We start from the raw sequence: 24,138 nt of genomic DNA on the forward strand, positions 1-24,138 counted from the left end.
CGAGTGATCCGCTTCGATCGATCAAGGAGTCTCTCTGAACTGTCGCTATCGTCTGCTAGACTTGTATTACCAGCTATATATACTCACTTTTACTGTCTCCCCTCAACCCCTTTCACGATGGCCGACCAAAATATCACAGTGACCTACCAAGATCGGGTAGCCATCGTCACTCTGAACCGCCCCGATAAGCTGAACGCGCTCAACGCAGACCTCTACTACCTGCTCGGCGAACGTCTCCGAGAAATCGACGAGAGAGATGACATCTTCACCACAGTCCTGACCGGCAGCGGGCGGTTTTTCTCAGCGTAAGCACTACCGTCCCCCAGAGATCAAACCAGGCCCGATCTAACGCCAACCACAGCGGCGCAGACGTGACAGCAGTGCGCCCCAGCGCCGAAACCAGCACCAACGTGCGGCGCGAACTAACCCGCAGCTTCGTCGTCAACAACTTCGACCTGACGCACACCTTCGCGCACCACTCCAAAATCCTCGTCGTCGCTCTGAACGGCCCCGCCGTCGGGCTCTCCGCGGCGCTGATCTCCATGGCCGACTTCATCTACGCCGCCCCGCACACCTTCCTCCTGACACCCTTCTCGTCGCTGGGTCTCGTCACTGAAGGTGGCTCCTCGCGCGCTCTCGTCGAGCGTCTCGGTATCGCCAAGGCTAACGAAGCCCTCATCATGAGCAAGCGGATTACGTGTGACGAGTTGGTGGCGACGGGCTTCGTAAACAAGGTCATCGCGGCCCCGTCTGGCAAGTCGGACGATTCGGCTGGATTCCTGAAGAAGGTGCTGGAGGAGGTCGATGAACGCCTTGGTTCTCATCTGAGCCAGTCCAGTTTGCTGAAGATTAAGGAGCTGATCCGTCGGCCGGAGCGGGAGATTTTGGACCGTCAGAATGGGATTGAGGTGTTTGAGGGCTTGAAGCGGTTCCTGAAGGGGGTGCCTCAGGAAGAGTTTAGAAGGTTGGCCTCGGGGGAGAAAAAGCATAAGCTGTAATGGTTGACCGCTCGCATTTTTCGGTTACTATCGTTATCTACGTTTACTCCCACGCTCTTATACCAGCATATACTATTACACATGCAATGATGTTGCACCGAAAACCAAGAAGTGGGATTTCAGCCGACTAACAGATACAGTGGGATGTTTGTAATGATGGCACATTTCGCCGTATTTTTAAAAACGCCATCTAGCCCAGATGCAAAGCAGTGCCTGTAAATAAACGCCGCCAAAGATAACCGAAGAGGGAAGTTAACATAAAAAGAAAGCCGTCACGCAGTCTCGCTATCTGTATCCGATTCCTGCGCTTGCTTGGCAAGAATGTCCTGCCATTTGCCCAGAAACTCGCTCATACCACCTGGTCCAGTCATGGAGGCCTCGACCACCTCTTGAGGCAGCTTGTGGGCCGAATACTGGGTCGTCGTGAACGCATACGCTTCTGGGTCGTCGCGCTTGATGAGACGGAACTCCGGGAGGAACGGCGAGTCTTCGTCGTCTTCGTCGAGGTCCTCGTCGTCGTCGCTTTCGGAGTCGATATCTTCGATCTCTTCTCCTGCGCCGTTGTGGGTGGTAATGTCGCCGTTGAGAGAAATTCTCACGAACTGTTCCTCCACTCCGTCGTCTTCTTGGATGCCGATGGGGTCTTTCTTGTTCAGAATTTCCAGCCAGCTGAATAGCAATGGATCCGTTCGCACAGCCCACGGGTTGATATCGACTAGCCACACACGCTGGTAGGGTTGTGGCACATAGACGTCGAAGACGAAGTTGGGGTCGGGGAATGTATCTTTGAGCTTCTCGTCGAAGAAGGCCTGAATCCGGGACCGGAGTTCATCGCGCATCTCAAAGAGGAAGTCGTAATGGTTCTGGTCCCTTTGGCTCATACAGAGCAGGACACGGTTGCGCACGAAACACCGGAATTCAAGCGCAGGGTTGAAGTTCACGTATTTGCGGAGGACAAGACTGTAGGGGACTTCAGGCGGGGGAGAGGGAGTGTCCTCGGCGCTATCGCCGACGCAGCCGTCAAACGGGTGTTCCAGGTCGTGCGTGATAAAATCGCTGCTTTTGAGGAGAAGATAGATGTCGTTCGGGCTTTGACATTGGAGGTCGTTTGTCGCCGCCATCCAAGTTGCGTCTTTCGGCGCGCTCCAGTTGAGCTTCGGGGTGACTATGCCTCCATACTCGGCAATCGTGGACTTGACGCGGTCATGAATCTCTCGCCATTCGGTCGATGGATCTGATTCCTCGTCTGCGTCGTCATCGGAGAAGGTGTCATCATCGTCGTCGGGGTCGGTCGGCCGCGCCTCGTCTGGCGGTAGGACGATCCCATCGGCGCGGAGCCACGAGACGAATTGTGGGGTCAAGGGAATGGCTCGAGATTTCGGGGTGAAGGTGCGATAGCTAGGTACAGTTGATGTCAGTAGTTGCAGCTATTACAAAGCTGGAGGGGCCCAGGGACACGAGGGGAGCATACCGCGGATGCCAATTCTGATAAGAACAGTTCAAGATATGGGAGTACGTGATCGGAGGAAAGGGAAGTCTGTCCGGTAGCTCGGATACTGATCCAGCCTGAGGCTGTTCCTCAGATTGAATGAGCGGCATGATCACTGAGGTCGATACTGGCAGATTGAAGAGTCGCAAGGAAAATGTGAGGATGAGGGGCAAAAAATAGAGATGACTCTTAGTGCAGTCACGTGGTCTATACAGATTCTATCCTCCTATCATTTTGTGTGCAGAGACCACTCTTCTGATCAGAGAATCACTGGCTGAAATCCTATAACTGAATCTTATACTCATATTTTAGCCATATATCATCTATCGGGAAGTACTCCATGTCTTGATGCTGCTGTAATGCTATGTAGATCCTGTGACATATATTGCCTTTGACCCCGCAGGCTCACGGCGGAGATTCTAGAAAGTTGCCCAATCTGGAATGGCCTGGACGAGTCCATAGTGGAGCCGTGTTCGACTGCCGTTGGTTGCATATCATCTGTGTACGATATACGTTGATTCTGGGGTCTTATGACAGTCTTTGCCATGGCCTTTTCTCTTGTGATTTCTATCCTTGATAATGGGAACGGCATATACCATGACCCCAAACCAACCGCCTCGAGAATAAACTCCATCACGTGATGTAATTATGCAATGTCATCGTCACGTGTAACGGCGGCGACAAGGCTTCCTCCGCAATCTCGATCGCGACAGTGATCAGCCCTCTCTACAGGATCGTACTTATCTAGCGACAATGTCATCACATCGCCCTTCCACCCCACCGACGGACTCCAAGGCCGGAAATCCCGGAGACATGTCTCGTCCGCCTCTCACCCCAGAACAGTTGCGCCGAATCGTAGGTGTTTCCGCCTCCGTTAAAAAAGCTCTCTGTTGACAAGGTCCTCTATCAATATAGGAAGTCAATCGCATGAAAGCCAAGGCGATCCGTGAGCAGCGGGAAGCGGAAGAGGCCCGGGGTTCTAGCGCATCAGGAGTCAAGCGAAGTTACTCTTCCATGACCGCGTCCGACACTCCTGCGAACGTCCGAGATGGCAGTGCAAACGCAAAGCGTCCCCTGGACACCATCAGACCGGCTCGCAACTTCACTAAATACGTGGAATATGACTTCAGCAAGATGACAGACACCAAAGGGGGTTTCTTGACCGAGGAGGATGACCCCCACAACCGCGCATTGCACATACGAGACGAAAAGGCCGAGCAGAAACCAGCCCATATGACACAGAAGGAATGGGAAAAGCAACAACTTCTTCAGTCGCTACGTCGTGATCGAACGGGGCCGTTTGAACCGGGGCTGAGTGTCTTGGAGGATCGGAGTAAGCAGAAGGCGTGTCGCGAATGTGGCAGTCTGGAGATCGATTGGAAATGGGAGGAAATGCTTCGTTGCTGCGTGTGCCATGCTTGCAAAGAGAAGTACCCTGAGAAGTATAGTCTTCTAACTAAGACTGAGGCCAAGGAGGATTACCTATTAACAGATCGTAAGTTTATGCTGATCCGCCTTCTCTCGGTAATCCTGTTATTGACTAGCTCTTTTCTTCCCAGCCGAATTACGAGATGAAGAACTTCTACCGCACCTGGAACGGCCAAATCCACACAAGTCGACATGGAACAACATGATGCTATATCTGCGCTTTCAGGTGGAAGATTACGCCTTCTCCCCCAAGAAATGGGGTTCTCCAGAAGCGTTGGACGCCGAATTTGAACGACGTGAGAACGACAAGAAGCAGCGACGAGAGACCAAGTTCAAGAATAAACTCCAGGACTTGAAAAAGCGCACTCGAGTTGACGCATACCGACGGAGTCGCCAAGGGGCTTCTGGTGGCAATTTTGGCGATGACCTGGGGAATGGGCGGCGACATGTCCATCAGTGGGGACGGTCGATTGAAAACCCAGAAACTGGAATCGGAGTCAAGCGCTGTGTCGATTGCGGAATGGAAGTAGAAGAGTTGGAGTTCTAGAAACGTGGTCGGATTCTTGTACTATATGATGATTGCTGTTCTTACGACTACACGATGTTAATGATATATACTCCGTACAATAGAGCATTTTACCACATCTATATTGTCCCAAATATAAGATATAAAATAGAAGTAGGTTCGAAAAGGTAGAAACTCATCATCACAAAGCTTGTCAAACTGATCAAGCTGATCGGTGCCTTTCCCTACAATATGTATTCTTGCTCTTATCGATAAGCCCCCATCTCTTAAACTCCGGGCGTACTAGCGGGCATCCGGCGGGCGCAAACTGGTTCCCGATGCCGATCCATCAGTTCCTCCACTTACCTCACCGACAGCTAGTTACCTTGCTCTAGTTACATATCCTGGCATCGGACTTCAGAGAACCAAGCAAAATGAGCAACGAACCTCGCAAGGATCCTCCCGGTAGCGACAGCGAACCCGAAGACGTTTTCCACGATGCCCGATTCCCCGCTGCGGAAGAAGCAGTGAGTGCCCCTCCTCCCCCGCGACAGACTCCAAGACACTTGGACTCTTCTAACCGCGTCTATTCGGTCAATAGCGACTCTTGGAAGAATCCCACTCGATAAAAGCCGAGGCGAACAAGCTATTCTCAGCATCATGCTACGACCAAGCGATATCCTGCTACGATCGCGCGCTCGCCTCGTGTCCCAGCTACCTCGAGTATGAAGTCGCCGTCGTGCGCAGTAATATGGCGGCTTGCTATTTGAAAATGGAGGATTGGAAAGAGGCGGTTGGCGCTGCCACCGCGTGTCTCGAATCTCTTGATCGATTCGACTCGCCATCCGCCCCAGCCGAGGGAGACGACAGTCATGCGCCGCAAGAAACCAAGCCGGGCTCGGAGCCAGCAGACGCGGTAGTGGAGATATCGGGAGACGATGAGGAAGCGGAGCTGAAAGAGCTGAAACGCCTTCAAGAGGTAGATGAGAGGAGACAAAATATAATGCGCATTCGAGCGAAGGCGCTCATGCGACGTGCCCGGGCGAAGATGGAACTGAGTGGATGGGGTAACCTGCAGGGTGCTGAAGAGGATTACAAGGAGCTTGCTGGGATGGATAACTTGGTGCCAGATGACAGGCGCATCGTCCAAAAGGCACTTCGAGAACTCCCGGCCAAGATCAATGCGGCCCGGGAAAAGGAAATGGGTGACATGATGGGCAAGCTGAAAGATGTGCGTTCTTCCTTCTGGGCTTCGTAACACGCCAACGCCTCCTGATCTTGAAAGACAGTGCTGACTTTACTTGAACTCTAGCTAGGAAACGGTATACTCAAACCCTTTGGGTTGTCGACGGATAATTTCAACTTTGTCCAGGACCCTAAAACAGGAGGCTACAACATGAACTTTCAATCTTGATGAGAGGCAGGATGTTTTGCTGACATTTATTCATTGCATATTAAGCGCTTTATCCTGTCGTTGCAGAAAGCATGAGACATCTAGTCACTGTCATTGATTCCACATTATTCAATTTTATTCATCCTGGCTATTTATATATCTATATATATATATAGACTTCTAAACAATCTGGCAGCAAAACTCACTTGTATAATCCGTGGAATTGTGAGACCATGCAATTAGCCAACATCAGCTAACTTGTAGTGTTCTTCCCTAAAAGTTGTTGTTTTGACTCTTCATGTTCCTTGAAATCTTCTTGCAACTATTCGCAGTCCTTCATAATGATGCCACTGATATTTGAGACAACAAGAGCGCAGTTCTTCTATAAACAGGCTCTTAAGATACTTAACCAGTAACTGTCTCAAGGTTTTCAGGAAACAGAGGTTTCCGTCAGAATACATACCTTGTTTGAAAGGCCCACGATATAAAATTGTCTGTAAAGTATACATCCCATAAAATGTATGCATCTTTTACTTCCTCTCAACTCTGATTTCTAATACTTACCTTCTCCTCATCCCACTCAAAATCCCTCCCTGTCTCCTTTCATTCTCTAATCATATGCAGATGACTTATTATGTCTTACATAGCAGGTCTCCTCTTCAGCTTACGCACGCCCACCCCGAGTCCCAAAGACAGGTAGCCGGTCATCTACCGTTTCGACATGTTATATTGCCCTTCGATCTTCGGCATCATAAGAAAGTACTCAACAATAGGACTTGTTAACGGCTATGGGATCGGGTTCCTGATACCAAACTTGTGTCATTCGATGGCCATTTCTTAGTATTTCACCTCAATTCTGCCTGCTAAGCCATGGCCAATTACCATTGCCGGAGTTTCACTATAGTGTTGGATTTCCCAGTACAATTGGTTGTTTCCGGCATTTTGTCTGTTGGAGAAGGAGATGGACAGTCAGAACAAATTTTCGGCGCAGAGTATCTGTGACCCAACCAGCGGCATTGTTGACGGCAGCGGGTATGAAATGCTGCGTCCTGGGTTATGCTCGGTTTCGAAAAGCATCCCAACCAGTGGCATGGAATTACGCACAACTTCAGTTGTCCTCGGAGCGCCATCAACGAGATTGGAGGACTTTATACTCGCAAATGAATCCCAGGTAGGCTCCACACTTTATACAATAACCCATCCACCGGGTACTCTGAAGGGACGTGTGGGCCGCACTCTATACTAAGCATCTATACCAAGCATCCTAAGCGACGACCCTCGCGAAGTACACAGTGGGTCTCCATAGGGCAATCAGTTATTGATAGCCTAGGAGATGATGTAAGTGGGTCAGCGATTTGGAATGATGATGGTCACGCTCTGAGGTTCTGAGGTTCTTTCGGTACTGGCGAAGAAGGCCCGTGCAGCGAGCGAGCCTTAAGCCAGTAAGTATATGGTATTGGAATCCCTAGAGAAACGCAAGGCGAGCGTCTCCAAAACATCCTGTATATGCTCATGAGTAGACGCACGATCTCATCAAGGAACTGGCGTTATAATCGGAGCGTCCATTCCCGGCGTCCAACGAAGAAAGATCTTGATACGCACCAAATTCTATAAGCTCGGTCTCAAGAAGCATCCAACAGCTCCCCTGTACAGAGTACTAATGATCCAGGTATGCTCCTACGTTGGGTTATCTTGGGGCCTGTTGTTTTGTGGTGGCGTCCGATAACCTGGTTGAAAGGGTATTCAAAATAGCTGGGCAATGAACCTTCTTTTATGCTATCAGCTGGTACAGTCGTTGGATAGTATACAGTAGAATTTGGAACTGTCGAAGGTCAGATTTTTGGTACTGTAGAAAAACAGGTCCGTAGAGTAACATATATATGTGTAGACAGTGGGACATTTCTAGCCCATGATTACCACTGGCAGGTAAAGTGGTGGTCAACCCCGTGTTAGTCTCAAAATAACAGAGCATGAAGATAATAATAAATCATCCATTGATTTCCTCCCACCTCGTTGGAATGACTGTTGAGCATAGGAATATGGAGAGGAAACAGAACTATATAGAGTACAAACAGGACAAACATGACCTCCGCCGATCGACCGGGTAAAGTTCCGCTCCGCCTGGATTGGTCCAGACGCGCATCTCGGCGCGTCCTCTTCTTTTCCAGAGAGATTCCTCCGAACGTTCCCATTTCATATCCTTTGCCATTCACGACACGACAATGGCATCGGAACCAAATGGAACCGCAGCAGCGAAAACTCGCGGGGCCAATGCCCGCGAGCGAGCCCAGCAATGGATGACCAAAGGAGGTCTGGTTCGGGAGGATTCCGACGACGAACTGGGCGAGGAAGATCTCCCTTGGGAATGGATCTATGATTCCAACGACGACGCATTGAAAGAGGAGGAGACAAACGAAGATCACCTCGAAGGTACCCCGAAATCGAATCGACGCCGTTCCTCCCGCGCCAAAACCAAGCATCGCCGGCGCATTGTCGGGGCCCGAACAGGTTCGTTCGAATGCAAGTTGGGACAGATTGTGCTCCTGAAATCACCAGAGCCTGGTAAGGATTGGGTGGGGATCATCATCGAATTCGTGGAAGAGGAGGACGATGACGAAGAGACGGTCATGTCGGCGAATATAATGTGGTTCGCGTCACCGGATGAGTTCATGTCCACTCGGAACAAGCGACGGACGGATGCTTTGCCCAATGAGCAATATCTGACTGCGGACTTCAATGTAAACCCCGTCAAGTCGATCACTGGCAAGGCAACGGTCATGTCCAAGGATGTTTTCTTCGCCAAGTACCCGAACGGCGCACCCCCGAAAGGAAAGGAGGAATTGGCGGATTACAACAAAAGCATTATTTGTCGCAGGGGGGTCAATCAGGTACAAGGCCGATATACTGAGGAGTTCATATGGGAGGAGGTCTATCACGAGGACAACATCTTCGACCTTATACAAATGATCAAGGATAAGCTCAAGTCGGCCAAGAAGCGCAAGCAGGTGGATGAGGATGTGAGTTGTTGTCCCTTGAGTAGGAGGACAGGGTTTTGCTAATTGTTTCGCCAGTATGTCGACACAAAAGACAAAGAGGACATTGCGCCCTCCACTCCACGAAAGAAGCAGAAGATGGCCGCCATGAATGTCACGCCTCAATCACGACGCCAAAAGGCCCTTACAACCCCATCACATAGAAGGTACGTGTAGTGGCTGCTATTATGTCAAACGAGGTGCTAATCAGACTTTGACAGAATCGTCGTCAAAAAGCCCCTCGAATTCACACCTCTTGGTACTCGTGTACTCTCGCCTTCTCACTTCGCTTCCCCATATCGCCAAGCGCGCACCCTCCTACATGTCTCAACCGTCCCTGAATCGCTCCCGTGTCGGAAGAGCGAATTTGACACCGTCTACAACCATCTTAGTGCTGCAATCATGGAGGGAAGTGGGACGTGCATCTATATTTCAGGAACTCCAGGAACGGGGAAGACGGCAACAGTTCGCGAAGTCGTTGCGCAGTTGAATTCCGCCGTTCTCGCTGAAGAGATGGACGACTTCATTTTCGTCGAGATCAACGGGATGAGAGTCACCGATCCGCACCAGTCTTATTCGCTGCTGTGGCAAGCACTGAAAGGTGATCGGGTCTCCCCATCTCACGCCCTCGATCTGCTTGAGCGAGAATTCTCGCACCCGTCCCCGCGACGAGTATCCTGTGTAGTGCTGATGGATGAGCTTGACCAATTGGTGACCCGAAATCAGTCTGTCATGTACAACTTCTTCAATTGGCCAGCGCTTCGCCACTCTCGACTCATTGTCCTGGCCGTGGCTAACACCATGGACCTGCCAGAGCGAACACTCAGCAACAAGATCTCCAGTCGTCTCGGTTTGACCCGCATAACCTTCCCCGGCTACAAGCATACAGACCTCATGGAGATCATCAGCACTCGTTTGGCGAATATCCCCGGGAAAATCGTCGACGCAGACGCTATTCAATTCGCGAGCCGGAAGGTAGCTGCTGTCAGTGGAGATGCACGACGTGCACTGGATATCTGTCGTCGCGCAGTAGAAATCGCAGAACAGTCCAGCGAAGCTGCATCAAAAGAAGATGCGATGAAAGCGGACGATACAGAGTCATTACCACCAACTCCCACCAAGACCCCGGCTCGAAAACAAAACATATCATCCCCGCAAAAGAACGCGCAATCAAAACCGCCCTCCGGACGGGTCACAATCGCGACGATCAAGCAAGCCATCCAAGAGGCCACATCTACCCCACTTCAGCAATCCCTCCGTTGTCTCCCACTCTCCGCGAAGCTATTCCTCTCAGCCTTGCTAGCACGCCTCAAACGGACCGGTATCTCCGAATCCACATTCGGCGACGTCATCGACGAAGCGAAGCGCATTGCCGACGCCGCCGTCGCCGTCGCTGGCGCAGCAGGTGCGGGCATCAAGGAGTTCCTTCTCGCGGGTGGCGGCGGAGCCCGTGTGAAAGCACTGGGCTTCGCAGCCATGGAGCTGATGAACTCCGGTGTATTGGCTTTGGAGTATGGTGCTGGAACCAAGGGTCCATTGGGAAGCTCCGCCATCCCAAGCAGGGGCGAACGGAGTGGTAAAGTGAGGTTACGGGTTGCCGCAGAGGACGTGAGGGCGGCATTCCGGGAGGACATCGAAGCAAAGGGGCTGGGCTTGGGGATAGACGAATGAACACCTCGCCCCTGGCCAATATATGATCGACGTGAGTGGCAGACAATATCTTGACGTCCACACGTCCATCAGAGCCGCGTGGACAGGCGAATCACTGCCCGATGTCGCGCAGACCGCAATTTTGATGATCTCCGCCAATGTCAACTACATTGAGGGACCCGACGCCCCGAGAGCCATGAATCCGCGCGCATTTCCCTAACTGGAGCCTAAGTGGTCCTAAGCCAACTCCGCCTTACCACAAGTGCTTGGAAGCATGACCAAACTGCAATCATGACTCTTTCGCATCTGAGTCTCAACGTTCGGGATACTCCATAATCAGAAGTCGGGGATCATAATCTGAAAACATACCTACCATATGCTATACTGTCAGCCTTGCAGAAGACTTGGAGACATATCGGTGTCTGATCCTGTGCAAACCTACAACATGTCATCATGTGTCAGGCAGTATCGATGATACCAGCCACGGATTGCTCAGAAAGCTCCTATCAAATATGATATGAACCAGCCGGAAACCATTTATCCGTCTCAAAACTCTGGCTGCTTTGATACCCACTTCGTGAATAGTTACCGTTCTGAGAGAGAATCGGATTTGTACTTTCATCTATCTATCTAGCTGTGGTTCGTTGGATGGAAAAAACCTCAACGATCATTATCATGTAAAATAATCAAGAATCCATCCATGTATATATATACCTAGTGACCTAACCACCCATTTATTAGAAAAGAGATTAGAAGAATGAATAATATAATGAAACATAAGAAACTTTAAAAACATGGGGTATGATGTGACAACAACCGCAACAACAACATGGATAGCAGAGCAAAGAATATCTACACTTCACAAAATAAATCATACTACCCCAGTTCACGACTGATCCTCCCCACGCCCAGCACCATCCAGTAAGCCAACTCTCTCTTGACGGTATCCGAGCTCGGGCCCTTTCCTATCGACTGTTCATTATCGATCTGGTTATCGGAGTCCCATTCCATGCGCACGAATACCGGAATATCAAGGACGTCTTCGTCGGGTTGTAGTTGCTTCTGCGAAGAGTCTTGGGATTGGCCGCTCCAGTCGAAAGACCCCTGCATCATCGTATTGTCGTCGTCGTCGTCGTCATCGTCATCGTCATCATCATCATCATCGGAGTCGCTGTCTTTACCGGCGGGGCTTTTCGTGGCACCCGCGGTGCTGGACAGTGGTTTCCCACCTGGCAACATGCCCGGGACGACTTCTAGAACGACGGTCGTCCAGTTTCGGCCCTTGTCCCACACTTTGCCTGCTTCTGCTACTTTCTCGTAGACGCCTAGGCCGCCGGAACGCGACGAGCGCTGGTCTCCTGGGGCGGTTGTCTGTAAAGCTTCGTCCCAGACGTCGCTGTTGGCGCCGATGTCGAACTGCGGGCATAGGATTGTGACTTTGGAGGCGACGCGTCCTGGGGTCACTGACGGCGTCGCCAGGGTGATTCGGACAGGGTCGAACATGTGGTTTTTCAGTGTGAGGAGTAGCTGGATGGGTTTCAAAGGGGATAGGGCATCTAGGTTTGGAGGAGGGCTGGGGACGGGGGCGGAGGCGGACGGTCCCTGGGTGAGGGGTCGCATAGTAGGCAGGGGGATGTAGCTGAGAGCGATGAGACGGATCCGGAAACGGGTCGACTGCGGTTTGAACTCGGGCTTGACGAGGATGTGTTTACAGGATTTGCAGCGCTTCGAGCGCTTCGTCCGAAGGAGGACGGGAAGCGGGAGGAGGTCCTCGACGAAGCGGGCGTCCGGGGGCTGGAAACACTGCTGCTCGATGGATGCTAGACCGTCCCACCCGCATTCTTTGGAGGCAATCCGTTTGATCAACGAGGTTTCGGCGTTGGGGGCGGGAACCTTGAGCCCCTCGCTGGCGGTGAGAGCCTCGCGCATCACTGGTGGCTTGGTCTTGGGTTTCTTATTGCCACCGTAGAGCCCACTGAGCCGGGAGGACGAGGTGTAGAGGGACATGATGCGGTTCAAGGCGCCGGGAGACGAGAAGCCAGCCCCAAAATCAGTTCCCAATGGATCGTTCGGTGATGACGATGTCGCGGCGATTTGGTTCTTGTAGAAGTTGCTCAAAGCGTTGAATCTGGCGTCGTGACCCAGAGGAGCCTGCTCGGTAGTCGTCGTGGACTCATCACTTTTGCCGTCTTGCGATGGCATGAACTGTTCGTCAATCGATCTGTAGGTCGAGAGCGGCGACTTGAGTTCTCCGAACGTTTTGGACCTTTGCCTGCCTTGGGACAAAGAATCCGTCATCTTGGACAGCTGGGTGCGGATATTGGTGGGCTTGTCGAATTTAATGCCGATATCCAGCGTTGTCCACATGCAGTATCCACACGACAACACCCAAGGGCCCTGCTGGCTGCCACCCCCCGTGATGTTCTCCAGTGTCGTGACTGCGAGCGGTGCCGTGCACGCGGGGCAGTTGAAGCAGTTTCTCGCGCATCTAGACAGATCATGGCATCCGTTAGCGCCACGTTCGGATTCCAGTGCCAGTGCACTCGTCCCACCCAAAACTCACCGGTTTCCCTCACTCCTCACCATACTGCTCGGCGTTTCAAACAGACAGTTGGGGCAATAGGAGCAGACAATCTCCTCCGTGATGCATCGTGGACACTTAATCTGGTGACAATCCTCGCAGTAGAGCAGCTGTTCAGGGGGGTACAAGGAGAAATTGGACCGTAGAGATCGCGGATCGAACGTCTTCTCATCCTCGTCCTCAAACTGGGGCACCTCCTGGGATGTCGGGCGCTCGGGATGGGGCTTGTGGGGGGAGTCTCGCGATCTCCGCTTCCTAGCCGGGTCGGGGACGGGGGTGTCGGCACACGGGCACGAGATGTAGGTGTAGGGAAACGGGCGCGACATGGTGATGGATTGCTGGACGAGGCTCCAGGCCTATAACTGATCAATCGCCCCCATGAATCGTCGTGTCCTGTGAGATGGTGGAGTGGAGTAGAGGCAGGAGAAGGAGAAGGTCCGTCCGGTCTGGTCGGCGGGCGGAGATCAACAATGGCTGCGGTTTGCCTTGTTTGCATTCACTATCAACATCCACCATACGATTCCCAGTCGATTCCTCATGTACAGCAAGAGTTGGGTTTCAATTGCCTATTGATCTCTAGTGAAACTCTGGTGGTAGTCTCTATTATACCCGGTTCAATGATCAACTATGTGGTGTCTTGAAATTCACTATGCGTACCGAAACAAGCAGACATATCAAAACAATGGACCTAGTATATCCGTGACCAGCAATAGTAGCGGTGTAACATTCGTAGACGTCATATGTTTCGTTAAGCCAAAACATGTATAGAAAGAAAAAACGCCAGTGGACCATCAGAGAGGGAACAACGCCAATATATATAATCTAATAACGGAACATGGTATTCGTGTATCAAGGTGGTGCGGTGACGGGGGGAGGACTTGCGGTTTCGGGGTCCCAGCATCCCCAGAAGAATCCAGGGGCCTCACAACTGGAAGTCAGAGTCGGAGGGGAAGTTGCCGTCGCGGTTGGCGTCGTGGGATCGCGACAACCGAACCATCCCGGATGCTCGCAGGTACTGGTGGAAGTTGCGGTCGAGGTGGGCAGAGTGGTGGTAACTGGTGGACCCGGGGTGGCATCGGTCGTGGTGGTGGGATCGTTGCAGCCGAACCAGCCTGGTGTCTTGCACGTGGTGGATGAGGTTGATGAAGATGAGGTGGTAGAAGTGGCCGTGGTTGTGGTGCTCTCATCCAAGCATCCCCACCATCCAGGGGTCTCGCATGTGGAGGTGCTGGTCGACGTAGTGCTTGTCGAGCTGGCGGTGGTACTGGTCGTTGTCGTGATCTCGGACCCATTACTCCGGAAAAATTTCCACAGCTCGCAGTCGTAGCACTCCTCCTCGGCAGCGCAGGGGGGCACTTGATCGTAGGCCTCGATGACATCGCTGATCACCGCTCTGATCCGGTGCGTCCCGATGGCTACCCGCCAGCCTTTGTCCCCGACGGTGTCATAGGCACACATCTGGCCGGTGTGGCATGCCGACTCCATCGCATAGCCACCCCAGGTGCACACCGAGCTCACTCCGTTGCAGGTGCCCATGTAGATCGGGTCGGCCGTGTGGCCAAAATGGTAAGCCCCGGTGTTCCGTCGCGACTGGGGCAGTCTGGGGTCGTGCCCAGGCGGGCTCGGGAGGCCCAGTCGGGCGGCGGGAAGGGCCTCCGGGACGGCTTCGAAGGTGACGACGGGAAGGCCATAGGTCAGACCCAGGAGGCTCGTCATCGCCCCGCCCAAGGAGTGACCGGTGAGCCAGACGTTGGCATTGGGGTACAGATCCGTCACATTGGCGTAGAGGTCGAGCGCCGCGCGGTAGTACCGGTTCTCATCGTTCATCGACTCGACAATGCAGGTCACGTTGGCGGTAAACGCCGAGGTCTGGCAGTCGCAGACCTGGCGCCAGAGATAGGAACCTCCCTGGCCACAGCAGCAACTGAAAAACAAGTTGTCGTTCAACTTGTCATTGGTGGTGGTCCCCGCGCCGTCAAACAGGGCGGGCGAGGTCCCCTTGAGCGAGATGACGATCGTGCTGTTCGTCTTGTCCGCATAAACGTGACCGCGGAGCCCGTCTTTTCTCCAGCCAAAGCTCGATGAGTAATTGAAGCGGCCGTGAATGTCCTGCCAGTCGGCGTTGCCGGGCACCTCCACGTAGTCATTGGCCGTCATCCGGGCAAGGGTGAGCACGCTCCTCTTATCAGTCACTTTTGGGCCGTCAAGGGTATCCATCGTCCAGTCCGATGGCGACAAGGCCACCGCTGCTTCGCCCGACCTTGCCGCCGCCAGGTAACCCTCAATGACCGCAGGGTGCCGATTCATCAGACGCTCGATGGTGACCGGATGAGAGGAGGCCACCAGGGGGGACTCCAGGTCCGCTGGTCCCTGTTCCTCTCCATCCTCTGAAACCTCCAGAAGGCGAGTATGTGGTTGTATATCCAAACGCCGATGGAGATCGAGATGCTCATTGATGCCGCGATGGAAGATGTGGCGCAAGTTCTATACGATCATCGGTCAGCCTATCGTACTTTTTTCTTCTTTATTTCCGTCCTTCCTTTCTTTTTTCTAATCCTTCATCCATCAAGGTACTTACGAATTCATGACTAGGAGGATCCGATGCTGGTTCCCCCAAAGGGATCTGTGGACGTAGACCGAAGTGGACAGGCTCCCAGGCGGAGGCGGTATTGGGGAGGGAGGCGAGGGAGAGTAGTCCTACAAGGGACAGGTTCCACCACCACCGCTTTTTCGTCGGTCCCTGGGAAGAACCCATCCTAATGAGCGATAGACAGTAATAAACCAAAAACCAAGAAGGATGATGGATGTTGAAGTGAAATACAGATAAGGATATAGATCAGTGACGCAAGATGAGTCTCCGCCTCGGACGGCCTAAGATAACGGAAAGCGGGTCATGTGCCGTTGTTTGTCTGGTTTGTCCCCCCCCCATCTTCTTTCCCGCATGTTTTGTTGCATTCCGTTCCATCCACTTCATTCATGAGACTCCCATCGTGATTATTTCCTTCGTCATGCGGCCTCTCGCTCGGTCGTTGATTCGTCCTTATGTCTGTCCTTCTTGTCGATCGGGCCGTCTGCCGGCTCGGAGGCAATTTGCGTCGGACGCCCAGGTGACCCCCGAGATCTATGATGTGGTTTGCGTCGGAGGGGGCCCTGCCGGCCTCGGTCTCTTAGCTGCCCTGCGTGAGTCGAATTATGAATAGCTTACTATGTCAAGGAAGAATTGTTCTAATTTTTTCTGCGTAGGAGCTTCTCCGGCGACTTCGAAACTCAAGGTTGCGTTGATCGAGACCCAGGACCTCCAGAAGGCTCGCGCGTGGAACCTCGATTCGCAGCACTTCTCCAACCGAGTCAGCAGCCTGACGCCGTCGTCCGTCTCGTTCTTGCAGAAAATAGGTGCCTGGGATCATCTGGACCAGGATCGCGCTCAACAATACCAGGAGATGCAGGTATGGGATGGGGAAACGGGCTCCCGCATCTCCTTCGACTGGTCCATGGAGACATCGCCGTTCGAGGACCTGCGCACTGTCGCAACCATGACGGAGAATTCGAATCTGGTCCGCGCGCTTCTGTCGCGGATATCGGCGTCGGGCGATGAGAACGTCTCCATTTTCTCCAACACTACCGTCTCGTCCATTGACAATGGCACAGACCTTCCCGACGGGCCGGATCTGTCGGCCTGGCCGATCCTGTCTCTCTCGCCGACGGGAGCCGCACCATCGCAAGCACCGTCGCGCATCGCGGCCAGATTGCTGGTCGGGGCTGACGGAATCAACAGCCCGGTTCGTCGGTTCGCTGATATCTCGACCGACGGGTGGGACTACAACCGAAACGGCGTGGTCGCGACTCTGTCACTGGCGGAGCAGGACCCGGTCCCGTTCCCGCTTGGCACAAAGACAGCCTACCAGCGTTTCCTGCCCTCACTGGGCGGTCCCGTGGCTCTCCTCCCCTTACCTAACAACCACGCGACCCTGGTGTGGTCGACCACAGCGGAGAACGCCGCATATCTTAAATCCCTAACCCCGAAATCTTTCATCGCGATGGTGAATGCAGCCTTCCGACTTGGCATGCCAGACCTGAAATACATGATGGGCATGGAGAAGCCTACATCGTCGGATGTCGATGACCAACACGAAAGCGAGTTGTCCTGGCGCCTGCAACACACGCCCCAATCCGGCCCGCAGCCCCCATTGGTAACTGGCGTGCAGGAAGGCAGCGTAGCAGCCTTCCCTCTCCGCTTCCGCCACGCCTCCACGTACGTCTCGCCGCGGGTGGCCCTCGTTGGCGATGCAGCTCACGTCATCCACCCTCTCGCCGGACAGGGCCTCAACCTCGGTATGGGCGATGTAGCATCCTTGGCACGCACGCTTGATTACGCCGCGACCCACGGAATGGACGTCGGCGACATTCTGACACTCGAGCGGTACGCCGCGGAGCGGTACACCACCAACGCCAAGATCGGCGGCGCCTGCGATATGCTCCACAAGTTGTACAATGTCCCGGGCCAAGGACCGATCGCTTGGGGGCGGAGTCTCGGTTTGGAGGTCATTGAGCGGCTCCCGTTCGTCAAGGGCTTGCTGATGAGACAGGCGGAGGGTTGAACCACTGCCGTCCATGAGAATTCTGCTGTACGTTATATGGTTTAATTGTGTGCGTTTCGAAGCAAGTCTGTGCGGGTAGATAGATAGATGTATTATATGAAGGTATTCGAGATGTGATAAGACTACAAAAGCCGGTGGACACCACCTTTGTAAGGTCTGGAACTCTATACCTCAAATCAATTGTTTGTAGTCTCTAGCCCAGGTGACATCCTCGATTGTCTTTTCCATTACTCGTGACAGAACAATGCTATTGTACCACCATGGATGATTCTCGGTATATTTCACGAGCCTAAAACTGCGTCAACCCCACAGATATGTTCCAATTGCTTCCCAAACCCGCACGTCTCCTCCGTTCCTACCCGCTCAAGACCTCCTCCCACCTAATCACAGGGAAAAGTGCAAGTAACCTCGTTGCTCGCACCAACCGGGTTCGCCCAGCCATCCTTCGAGCAACCATCCTCGTTAAAGTCACGATGCTTATCAGCATAGTCCAGATAGCCATCGGTATTGTCAGTGTTGGTGACAATGCTACACTCAATTGTCAGCCACTCGGGTATGGAGACTACCAGCCCCGTATTAAAGAGAACATACCAGATTTTGTAGGGCAGCTGCGATGCGTAGCAGTGGTCACGACCGACCTCGTTGCACTTTTCGGATACGGTCTCCTTGCGGCCATCGCCGTAGTCAAGAGTAGCATGGCAGGAAAAGGTGTTGTCTCCTCCGACGGCTGGGTTCTGTGCCCGTGGAGTGAGGTTAGGTGGGGTGGGTTCGGATCGTAAGTATACTTCGATGTGTCCCTCCACGTACCTGGGTGTGTAGATATCCGAGTTTGAAGGTGCATGTGGGTTTACGGGGTTGGAGGGCCGCTGCCAAGCTGCCAGTCGCTAGAGTGGCGAGCATGGCGAGATAGTATTGTGAAAGCATGTTGGTGATGATTGGGCAAAGTTGTAGACAGAGTCTGTGAGATATGTATGCTATTGTGAGTGGATGTTTCTGCTGTTGCTTTGGAAGATGGTCTGATATGCTCGAGGACAACCAAGGGATGGGGCTCTCATTTATAGCCATGGCCAAGACCGGTTTGCTTCCTCGTCGAGTTGCAGTCTGCCGTGTAGGCTAACTTTCCCTTCCTTGGAGGATGAACATCTCCGTCGAATTGATATATTCCCCTCCATTTCCTCCAGAGAGTGGAATCCGCCTTGCCCTCGTCACTTACCATACCTCTCAATCCTGCTAAGACAAGATTTGCATCGCCAACATTTCCTAGGGATCTCGTTGGATGTCCTGCTCCCGTCCTCCTTTCTATTATTGGACCATCTTGGGTTGGGAGGCATATAGAGTCAGCAGCGAGGAGTGAAAACCTTGCCAGCATGACGCATACAACGGTTCATCTTGGCCTCTTCTTGGTTTCAGTATATCCAGAGACTGAGTAGCATAGACCTTGTTGCTAATGAGGAGAGGTAATGACAAGGAAAGGTACAAGGCACCTGATCATGGCATAATGATTGCAAGTGGTTCTATTTTCAGACCATAAGACCTGGCAGACTTCACACTGCTGGGTTGCCTAATACTGGATCAAACATTAACGAAGCGGAAGGATTGATGGCAGTGGCTTCAGACCAGGCTTCAAATGATTGGCACTAAAGTATACCTATCTGGGTGCAGTGCTCTATGATTAGATGCGCAAACTATAGTTGAGCTCGTGCAAGCAACATCTTCACACTGACACGGAGACCTGCCTTGGTAGAAAGCCTCAGATACAAAAAGCACCGCCGCAAAGAGCCTTCAATGTTGTTGATATCGGGTGCTCTCTACTTCACCCAGTACATTTCCGATTCGACAATCAAGGCACCGATTGCTTGTTGGCCCAGCAGATGGCCAAGCAGATGATCAGATTTGCAAGACCTATTGTCGACAGCCTTACGGAGAGATAGATTGCAACCAAGGGATTGATGCAACTTCGGAGCTTCAGGCCCCCGGCATGTCATCATCAGTCAACAATGGTTGGCCAGAAGCTGGGTTGGTCCCTTGCCCAGACGCGAGGTAAAGGATTTGAATCCCCGCAATCTTCTAGGTACTGTCCTGCTCAATATAGAACTCACTGATTATGGAGAGCTCTTAGATTTGGGTTGGTGAGGCTGTGGGGCAGCTAGAACCTTTGCTTATACCTAAGGGCATCGGGATGATGACGCCCTTGGGGTTGGATCGGTGTTGATGACTCTTATCAGCACTAGTGTACTCGAATTCCCACTTCTTTGCAGTGCAGGCAGCAGGTAGTCTCTGACATGAGCCAAGTTGTATCTTGGAGTACTGGCAGTGTATACTTCTTCAATGCCACGGAGTTAGTGCGAATGCATGGTGCAATTGGAGCGCCGCCGCTACATTTCCAGTTAGACTTGACAGGTATTCCTGTAAAGAGCAACAGTCGAAGGAAATGAAGACACTGGGCGTGAGGGAGGGAAGATGAGAGTAGATCCAGAAGAGAAGAGAAGAGTGAAATGAGACGATGGCAGATCCGGGGATAATGACTAAGCGACCGAGCACAGGCACTCAGGCATCTAGGCACCATGGCACCAAGGCACCCAGGCATCGGTCTCGGTTATCCGCGGGATCGGCGCCCCCGCATGACGCCGGGGAAGCAAGTAGATAAATATCAAGGGGAGACATACCTCACGGTCCCCCTCTCTTTGTTACTTTACTACATTTCCTCAGTCCTATCTCGACTCCCCTTTTCACCATGCACATCCTTAGATCCCCGACGTTACGGCTAATACGTCCGCCGTGTCGGCGGTACTCCACCGCCGCACCATCAGCGGCCTCACGCCTCAACCTCCCCATCGACTATCGGTCCTCACCTCTCCTGCACCACAGCTCGGCCTCGCTCTCCAATAACCTGGACCTCCCGGAGTCCACCACCTCGAAGTCCCTCAACATGTATCAGGCGATCAATTCCGCCCTGCGGACGGCTCTGACGGCCTCAAACCAGGTCATGCTCTTCGGCGAGGACGTCGCTTTCGGAGGTGTCTTCCGGTGCTCGATGGACTTGCAATCTGAATTTGGCTCCGAGCGTGTCTTCAACACCCCGTTGACGGAGCAGGGGATCGTCGGGTTTGCCATTGGTGCCGCGGCGGAGGGCATGCGGCCTGTGGCGGAGATCCAGTTCGCAGATTATGTCTTCCCGGCCTTTGACCAGATCGTCAATGAGGCGGCGAAGTTCCGGTACCGGGAGGGAAGTACGGAGTCAAATGCGGGTGGGATGGTCGTGCGGATGCCTTGTGGTGCTGTTGGGCATGGCGCGTTGTAAGTTTTGTCCTCGTTCTCGTTGTTCTGTCAGTTCATGAGCTGCTTGCTTGTGTGGACGGACTGCGCTCCTGCACGGTTGACTAACTGTTGAATGTAGATATCATACACAATCACCCGAGGCGCTCTTCTCGCATGTCCCCGGCGTCCGTGTCGTGATGCCGCGGTCCCCCTCGCAAGCGAAGGGCCTTCTCCTAGCATCCATCTTCGAGCACAACGACCCCGTCATCTTCATGGAACCCAAGATCCTCTACCGCGCAGCGGTGGAGCACGTCCCAAGCGAATACTACACCATCCCGCTCAGCAAGGCCGAGATCGTGAAGCCCGGCAACGACCTAACGATCATCTCCTACGGCCAGCCCATGTATCTCTGTTCGGCGGCTATCGCCGCCGCCGAGAAGGCCATGGGCGCAAACATCGAACTGATCGATCTGCGCACCATCTACCCCTGGGACCGACAGACGGTGCTCGACAGTGTTACTAAGACGGGAAGAGCTATCGTCGTGCACGAGAGCATGATCAACTACGGGGTTGGCGCCGAGGTGGCCGCCACTATCCAGGATGGCGCTTTCTTGCGGTTAGAAGCGCCTGTCAAGCGCGTCGCCGGGTGGAGTACCCATACCGGGCTGGAGTTTGAGAAGTTCATCCTCCCGGACGTTGCTCGTAAGTCCCTTCTTGCTATGTGGTTGTTTTTGCCGAGTCCGCCTTGCTGATTGATCAAAACAGGGATATACGATGCGATTAAGCAGACGCTGGAATATTAGACCACGACCTTTCGTATTGTAGATCCAGTCGCGCGTGGGAACTTCGTGCGGGACATGAATTAGATGCCATAATTATGAATGAACCGTTCCATAGAGCCGTGGCTCGAGTCATATAGCCTTTTCACGAGGCCGTACGTCCGTCAAGATACCGCCTGCTCCCGCTTCCCGCTAGATATATACAACGAAACATGGCAACGCAACCAAAGCAGAAAATGGACCATATGACAAAAGAAGAAAACACGTATACTTGCATAAGAATCGTTATTACGTTAAATGCCCAGCGCCACGTCCCTGGACCGACCTCCCCACGTATAAAAACCGAGCCAAAGCTTTCACGGCGGAATACCATCCCCCACGACGTCGGTGTGCCGCATCGTCCTGACTCATTTAGTCAACTAGGGCGCTAGGTGACGTAGGGGACGGATATCAATTTACCTTTTCCCACGGCATCTCGAGCGAGGCTAAGATGTCCGGATGTTCTTTAAACTCGCTGCTTTCAACGGTTGCTAGGGCAAACGAGACGTCCCGTTCGACTAGGCCGCCCGGCTTGCCCGGTTGCGGTGTGGACCCGTCAAACACGTGCGCGAGGAAAGACATATAAGCCGCCAACACCTGGACGATGGCGTCCTCACTGTGCTTTGGGATTTTTTTAAGGATCTCTGACAAGAGCCCCGGCGCGTAGTAGGGCACGACCGCAACGCCGTCATCGATTCCGTCCACACTGAGCCCATCTACCAGAGCACGCCGGATGGGGTCTGCGAGGAGATTGAAAGCGCGCTGGAACCGCTCGGCTACGTCCTTGCTCTCCACCCGCCCCATAGATAGCAGCCGAAGCAGCGCGCGCTCGTCGCTGTTATCCGTCGACAGGAGGCCAAAGCCACACTCGTGCAGGATGTTCGCACGAAAGGACAGGACCTGATCGTAGCATGCTCGCGGAGTGTCGATCAAGTGCTTGCGGAATTCGTCGAGTCGCTGGATTGTGGCCATGTATGACCGGAACACCGATTCCGTCATCACCACGCAGCCGTGCGGGTTCCTGTGTGCGGCAGCCCCCGCTACATCCAAGAAGGTGACCGTCGCTCGGATATGGAACCCTTGGTCAGCATCCGGAATCTGCTGCAGCACTGCTAAGCTAGCTGGCGCGGTCTCCCCCTGTAATACCTGAGCAATATTGACTCGAGAGCCGAGTACCAGATTCTGGAGGACCGCCATCCGAGTCTCGCGAGGCATATCTCTTAAACTAGACACTAGACCCGCCTGCGCGGCCTGTAAGACCGTACCGGAGTGGTCACTAGAGGCGGGAGATGCGGGGGACGCGGGGGACACCGGGGATATCGGGGACGCCGCGGACGCCGTTTCCTCGACCTCTTGGGCCAAGGCAGGATCCTTGCCGATATCATCGATCGCTAGGGCGACCAGCAGGGCGTAGATATCTTGGGAAGACGGATTTTCCTGCAAAGAGAATTCCCGCAGGGACTGGAAGGAGGCCCTGGATAGTCGCACCGCCTCGGGCTGACCGCCAGTAAAGGCCTCGTAGTCGTCCGCTAGAAGCCATTTCACGGCCAGCATACTGACCAGGGTCCGATTCACCTCTGTGAAGTCCTCTCCAAAGATCTCTCTGGAGGGAGTCCAGGATTTGGAGCCTGTACTCGAGCTAGACTCCACGGTAGGGTCTGCATTTTTCAGGTGAGAGAGGTCTGGGAAACAGTCGGCGAAGAGACGGAGAGCATCAGAGTCCGAGATGCGAGGTAGTTCGCCCTTCGCGATGCTGGTATACAAGGAAGACATATAATAGATAGAAGGGTTTCGCAATAAATCGAGAAGAGGGGGAAGAGGGGGGATATGAGGGATTAGAGAGATTAAATGATTCCAGGCTAGAAGGCCCGAAGTAGGCGCCGGGACAGCACTATTTCTCCGAGTCAGGCCCGTCAATCTACCCCGTACCCAAAAAAGTCAAATCCAGTCAGCCCGTGGATCAATAGGTGACACGAGGGATTCTCAGATGTGTGGCCGAGCATGTATGGTTGGTTGGTGGCTGTGGCGGGGGGGAATGAGCGTTTCGTCTTGGCTGTGACGGTCTACCGCTGAGCACCACCAGTGAGGTACAGATATCGGAAGAGAGACTGTCAGATCCGTCAGCCTCGGACTCCATCAGCGGCTGGTCAGCGTGGCGATTGAAGAGATGACGAGATGACGAGCTGACGTTGAAGTTGAAGTTGAAGTTGATCACGAATTCGATGGAAGGCAAGAAGGACAAACCGGTGCAAACGAGTCAATCCGCACAAATCCACCAAACAATACCATTAGTCATCACTTTCTAAGAACTCGAGTCGTCGGAATAACTTCACTTTCCACTGTGTCTTGATCGCTAAGAATTAGATGATCGCAAATGTGTGGTCATGT

The 24,138-nt window shown here is 53.2% G+C and overlaps 11 protein-coding genes across 11 annotated transcripts; 6 read left to right on the top strand and 5 right to left on the bottom strand.

Annotated features, from left to right (window-relative positions):
- Positions 1-117: 117 nt before the first annotated feature.
- BDW47DRAFT_126502 (dodecenoyl-CoA isomerase) lies at positions 118-998 on the top strand (the record flags this gene model as incomplete). Its single annotated transcript, XM_024816564.1, has 2 exons — positions 118-305; positions 362-998. The coding sequence occupies 2 exons, from the start codon at positions 118-120 to the stop codon at positions 996-998; spliced, it is 825 nt and encodes a 274-aa protein (XP_024671319.1).
- Positions 999-1,101: 103 nt separating this feature from the next.
- cdc123 (cell proliferation protein CDC123) lies at positions 1,102-2,631 on the bottom strand. Its single transcript, XM_024818904.1, has 2 exons — positions 2,470-2,631; positions 1,102-2,396 (listed from the first exon to the last, which is right to left on the bottom strand). The coding sequence occupies exons 1-2, from the start codon at positions 2,595-2,597 to the stop codon at positions 1,271-1,273; spliced, it is 1,254 nt and encodes a 417-aa protein (XP_024671320.1). The 5' UTR covers positions 2,598-2,631; the 3' UTR covers positions 1,102-1,270.
- Positions 2,632-3,035: 404 nt separating this feature from the next.
- Positions 3,036-4,525, top strand: rad14 (DNA repair protein RAD14). The gene is made up of 3 exons (XM_024818906.1): positions 3,036-3,342; positions 3,403-3,982; positions 4,047-4,525. Exons 1-3 carry the CDS (start codon positions 3,241-3,243, stop codon positions 4,460-4,462), a joined length of 1,098 nt encoding a protein of 365 aa, XP_024671321.1. The 5' UTR covers positions 3,036-3,240; the 3' UTR covers positions 4,463-4,525.
- Positions 4,526-4,786: 261 nt separating this feature from the next.
- BDW47DRAFT_107271 (tetratricopeptide repeat protein) lies at positions 4,787-5,946 on the top strand. Its single transcript, XM_024812968.1, has 3 exons — positions 4,787-4,947; positions 5,022-5,651; positions 5,733-5,946. Exons 1-3 carry the CDS (start codon positions 4,855-4,857, stop codon positions 5,832-5,834), a joined length of 825 nt encoding a protein of 274 aa, XP_024671322.1. The 5' UTR covers positions 4,787-4,854; the 3' UTR covers positions 5,835-5,946.
- Positions 5,947-8,007: 2,061 nt separating this feature from the next.
- BDW47DRAFT_132121 (origin recognition complex subunit 1) lies at positions 8,008-10,713 on the top strand. The gene is made up of 3 exons (XM_024817491.1): positions 8,008-8,830; positions 8,885-9,012; positions 9,067-10,713. The coding sequence occupies exons 1-3, from the start codon at positions 8,036-8,038 to the stop codon at positions 10,514-10,516; spliced, it is 2,373 nt and encodes a 790-aa protein (XP_024671323.1). The 5' UTR covers positions 8,008-8,035; the 3' UTR covers positions 10,517-10,713.
- Positions 10,714-11,175: 462 nt separating this feature from the next.
- Positions 11,176-13,497, bottom strand: BDW47DRAFT_107276 (putative dynactin Arp1 p62 subunit RO2). The gene is made up of 2 exons (XM_024812969.1): positions 13,059-13,497; positions 11,176-12,983 (listed from the first exon to the last, which is right to left on the bottom strand). The coding sequence occupies exons 1-2, from the start codon at positions 13,400-13,402 to the stop codon at positions 11,372-11,374; spliced, it is 1,956 nt and encodes a 651-aa protein (XP_024671324.1). The 5' UTR covers positions 13,403-13,497; the 3' UTR covers positions 11,176-11,371.
- Positions 13,498-13,541: 44 nt separating this feature from the next.
- Positions 13,542-15,894, bottom strand: atg15 (triglyceride lipase ATG15). The gene is made up of 2 exons (XM_024812970.1): positions 15,655-15,894; positions 13,542-15,560 (listed from the first exon to the last, which is right to left on the bottom strand). The coding sequence occupies exons 1-2, from the start codon at positions 15,829-15,831 to the stop codon at positions 13,926-13,928; spliced, it is 1,812 nt and encodes a 603-aa protein (XP_024671325.1). The 5' UTR covers positions 15,832-15,894; the 3' UTR covers positions 13,542-13,925.
- A 172-nt stretch (positions 15,895-16,066) lies between these two features.
- BDW47DRAFT_107280 (putative ubiquinone biosynthesis monooxgenase (Coq6)) lies at positions 16,067-17,791 on the top strand. The gene is made up of 2 exons (XM_024812971.1): positions 16,067-16,256; positions 16,320-17,791. Exons 1-2 carry the CDS (start codon positions 16,085-16,087, stop codon positions 17,672-17,674), a joined length of 1,527 nt encoding a protein of 508 aa, XP_024671326.1. The 5' UTR covers positions 16,067-16,084; the 3' UTR covers positions 17,675-17,791.
- Positions 17,792-18,054: 263 nt separating this feature from the next.
- BDW47DRAFT_126510 (uncharacterized protein) lies at positions 18,055-18,598 on the bottom strand (the record flags this gene model as incomplete). Its single annotated transcript, XM_024816565.1, has 3 exons — positions 18,055-18,202; positions 18,266-18,408; positions 18,482-18,598. 3 exons carry the CDS (start codon positions 18,596-18,598, stop codon positions 18,055-18,057), a joined length of 408 nt encoding a protein of 135 aa, XP_024671327.1.
- Positions 18,599-20,384: 1,786 nt separating this feature from the next.
- On the top strand, positions 20,385-21,829 carry BDW47DRAFT_39255 (2-oxoisovalerate dehydrogenase subunit beta). The gene is made up of 3 exons (XM_024818907.1): positions 20,385-20,971; positions 21,072-21,634; positions 21,698-21,829. Exons 1-3 carry the CDS (start codon positions 20,409-20,411, stop codon positions 21,733-21,735), a joined length of 1,164 nt encoding a protein of 387 aa, XP_024671328.1. The 5' UTR covers positions 20,385-20,408; the 3' UTR covers positions 21,736-21,829.
- BDW47DRAFT_39265 (uncharacterized protein) lies at positions 21,722-24,124 on the bottom strand. The gene is made up of 3 exons (XM_024818908.1): positions 23,995-24,124; positions 22,171-23,858; positions 21,722-22,113 (listed from the first exon to the last, which is right to left on the bottom strand). The coding sequence occupies exons 2-3, from the start codon at positions 23,521-23,523 to the stop codon at positions 22,000-22,002; spliced, it is 1,467 nt and encodes a 488-aa protein (XP_024671329.1). The 5' UTR covers positions 23,524-23,858; positions 23,995-24,124; the 3' UTR covers positions 21,722-21,999.
- Positions 24,125-24,138: the final 14 nt, after the last annotated feature.

Source organism: Aspergillus candidus (genome assembly GCF_002847045.1).
Source record: "Aspergillus candidus strain CBS 102.13 unplaced genomic scaffold BDW47scaffold_28, whole genome shotgun sequence".
Taxonomy (NCBI): Eukaryota; Fungi; Ascomycota; class Eurotiomycetes; order Eurotiales; family Aspergillaceae; genus Aspergillus; species Aspergillus candidus.

What these genes read in the sequence shown, in the direction of transcription:
- BDW47DRAFT_39265 (XM_024818908.1), bottom strand. Translation starts at nt 23,523, where the DNA reads ATGTCTTCCTTGTATACCAGCATCGCGAAGGGCGAACTACCTCGCATC. An exon ending in TCGAGATGCCGTGGGAAAAG is followed by an intron (nt 22,114 to 22,170) that starts GTAAATTGATAT and finishes TAAATGAGTCAG; the next exon opens with GACGATGCGGCACACCGACG.
- BDW47DRAFT_107271 (XM_024812968.1), top strand. Translation starts at nt 4,855, where the DNA reads ATGAGCAACGAACCTCGCAAGGATCCTCCCGGTAGCGACAGCGAACCC. An exon ending in TCCCCGCTGCGGAAGAAGCA is followed by an intron (nt 4,948 to 5,021) that starts GTGAGTGCCCCT and finishes TTCGGTCAATAG; the next exon opens with CGACTCTTGGAAGAATCCCA. An exon ending in TGATGGGCAAGCTGAAAGAT is followed by an intron (nt 5,652 to 5,732) that starts GTGCGTTCTTCC and finishes CTTGAACTCTAG; the next exon opens with CTAGGAAACGGTATACTCAA.
- BDW47DRAFT_132121 (XM_024817491.1), top strand. Translation starts at nt 8,036, where the DNA reads ATGGCATCGGAACCAAATGGAACCGCAGCAGCGAAAACTCGCGGGGCC. An exon ending in GCAAGCAGGTGGATGAGGAT is followed by an intron (nt 8,831 to 8,884) that starts GTGAGTTGTTGT and finishes TTGTTTCGCCAG; the next exon opens with TATGTCGACACAAAAGACAA. An exon ending in ACAACCCCATCACATAGAAG is followed by an intron (nt 9,013 to 9,066) that starts GTACGTGTAGTG and finishes AGACTTTGACAG; the next exon opens with AATCGTCGTCAAAAAGCCCC.
- atg15 (XM_024812970.1), bottom strand. Translation starts at nt 15,831, where the DNA reads ATGGGTTCTTCCCAGGGACCGACGAAAAAGCGGTGGTGGTGGAACCTG. An exon ending in ATCCTCCTAGTCATGAATTC is followed by an intron (nt 15,561 to 15,654) that starts GTAAGTACCTTG and finishes ATGATCGTATAG; the next exon opens with AACTTGCGCCACATCTTCCA.
- cdc123 (XM_024818904.1), bottom strand. Translation starts at nt 2,597, where the DNA reads ATGCCGCTCATTCAATCTGAGGAACAGCCTCAGGCTGGATCAGTATCC. An exon ending in TATCAGAATTGGCATCCGCG is followed by an intron (nt 2,397 to 2,469) that starts GTATGCTCCCCT and finishes AACTGTACCTAG; the next exon opens with CTATCGCACCTTCACCCCGA.
- rad14 (XM_024818906.1), top strand. Translation starts at nt 3,241, where the DNA reads ATGTCATCACATCGCCCTTCCACCCCACCGACGGACTCCAAGGCCGGA. An exon ending in CAGAACAGTTGCGCCGAATC is followed by an intron (nt 3,343 to 3,402) that starts GTAGGTGTTTCC and finishes CTATCAATATAG; the next exon opens with GAAGTCAATCGCATGAAAGC. An exon ending in GGATTACCTATTAACAGATC is followed by an intron (nt 3,983 to 4,046) that starts GTAAGTTTATGC and finishes TTTTCTTCCCAG; the next exon opens with CCGAATTACGAGATGAAGAA.
- BDW47DRAFT_107276 (XM_024812969.1), bottom strand. Translation starts at nt 13,402, where the DNA reads ATGTCGCGCCCGTTTCCCTACACCTACATCTCGTGCCCGTGTGCCGAC. An exon ending in GTGAGGAGTGAGGGAAACCG is followed by an intron (nt 12,984 to 13,058) that starts GTGAGTTTTGGG and finishes TGATCTGTCTAG; the next exon opens with ATGCGCGAGAAACTGCTTCA.
- BDW47DRAFT_107280 (XM_024812971.1), top strand. Translation starts at nt 16,085, where the DNA reads ATGCGGCCTCTCGCTCGGTCGTTGATTCGTCCTTATGTCTGTCCTTCT. An exon ending in CGGTCTCTTAGCTGCCCTGC is followed by an intron (nt 16,257 to 16,319) that starts GTGAGTCGAATT and finishes TTTTCTGCGTAG; the next exon opens with GAGCTTCTCCGGCGACTTCG.
- BDW47DRAFT_39255 (XM_024818907.1), top strand. Translation starts at nt 20,409, where the DNA reads ATGCACATCCTTAGATCCCCGACGTTACGGCTAATACGTCCGCCGTGT. An exon ending in GCTGTTGGGCATGGCGCGTT is followed by an intron (nt 20,972 to 21,071) that starts GTAAGTTTTGTC and finishes TGTTGAATGTAG; the next exon opens with ATATCATACACAATCACCCG. An exon ending in CATCCTCCCGGACGTTGCTC is followed by an intron (nt 21,635 to 21,697) that starts GTAAGTCCCTTC and finishes TGATCAAAACAG; the next exon opens with GGATATACGATGCGATTAAG.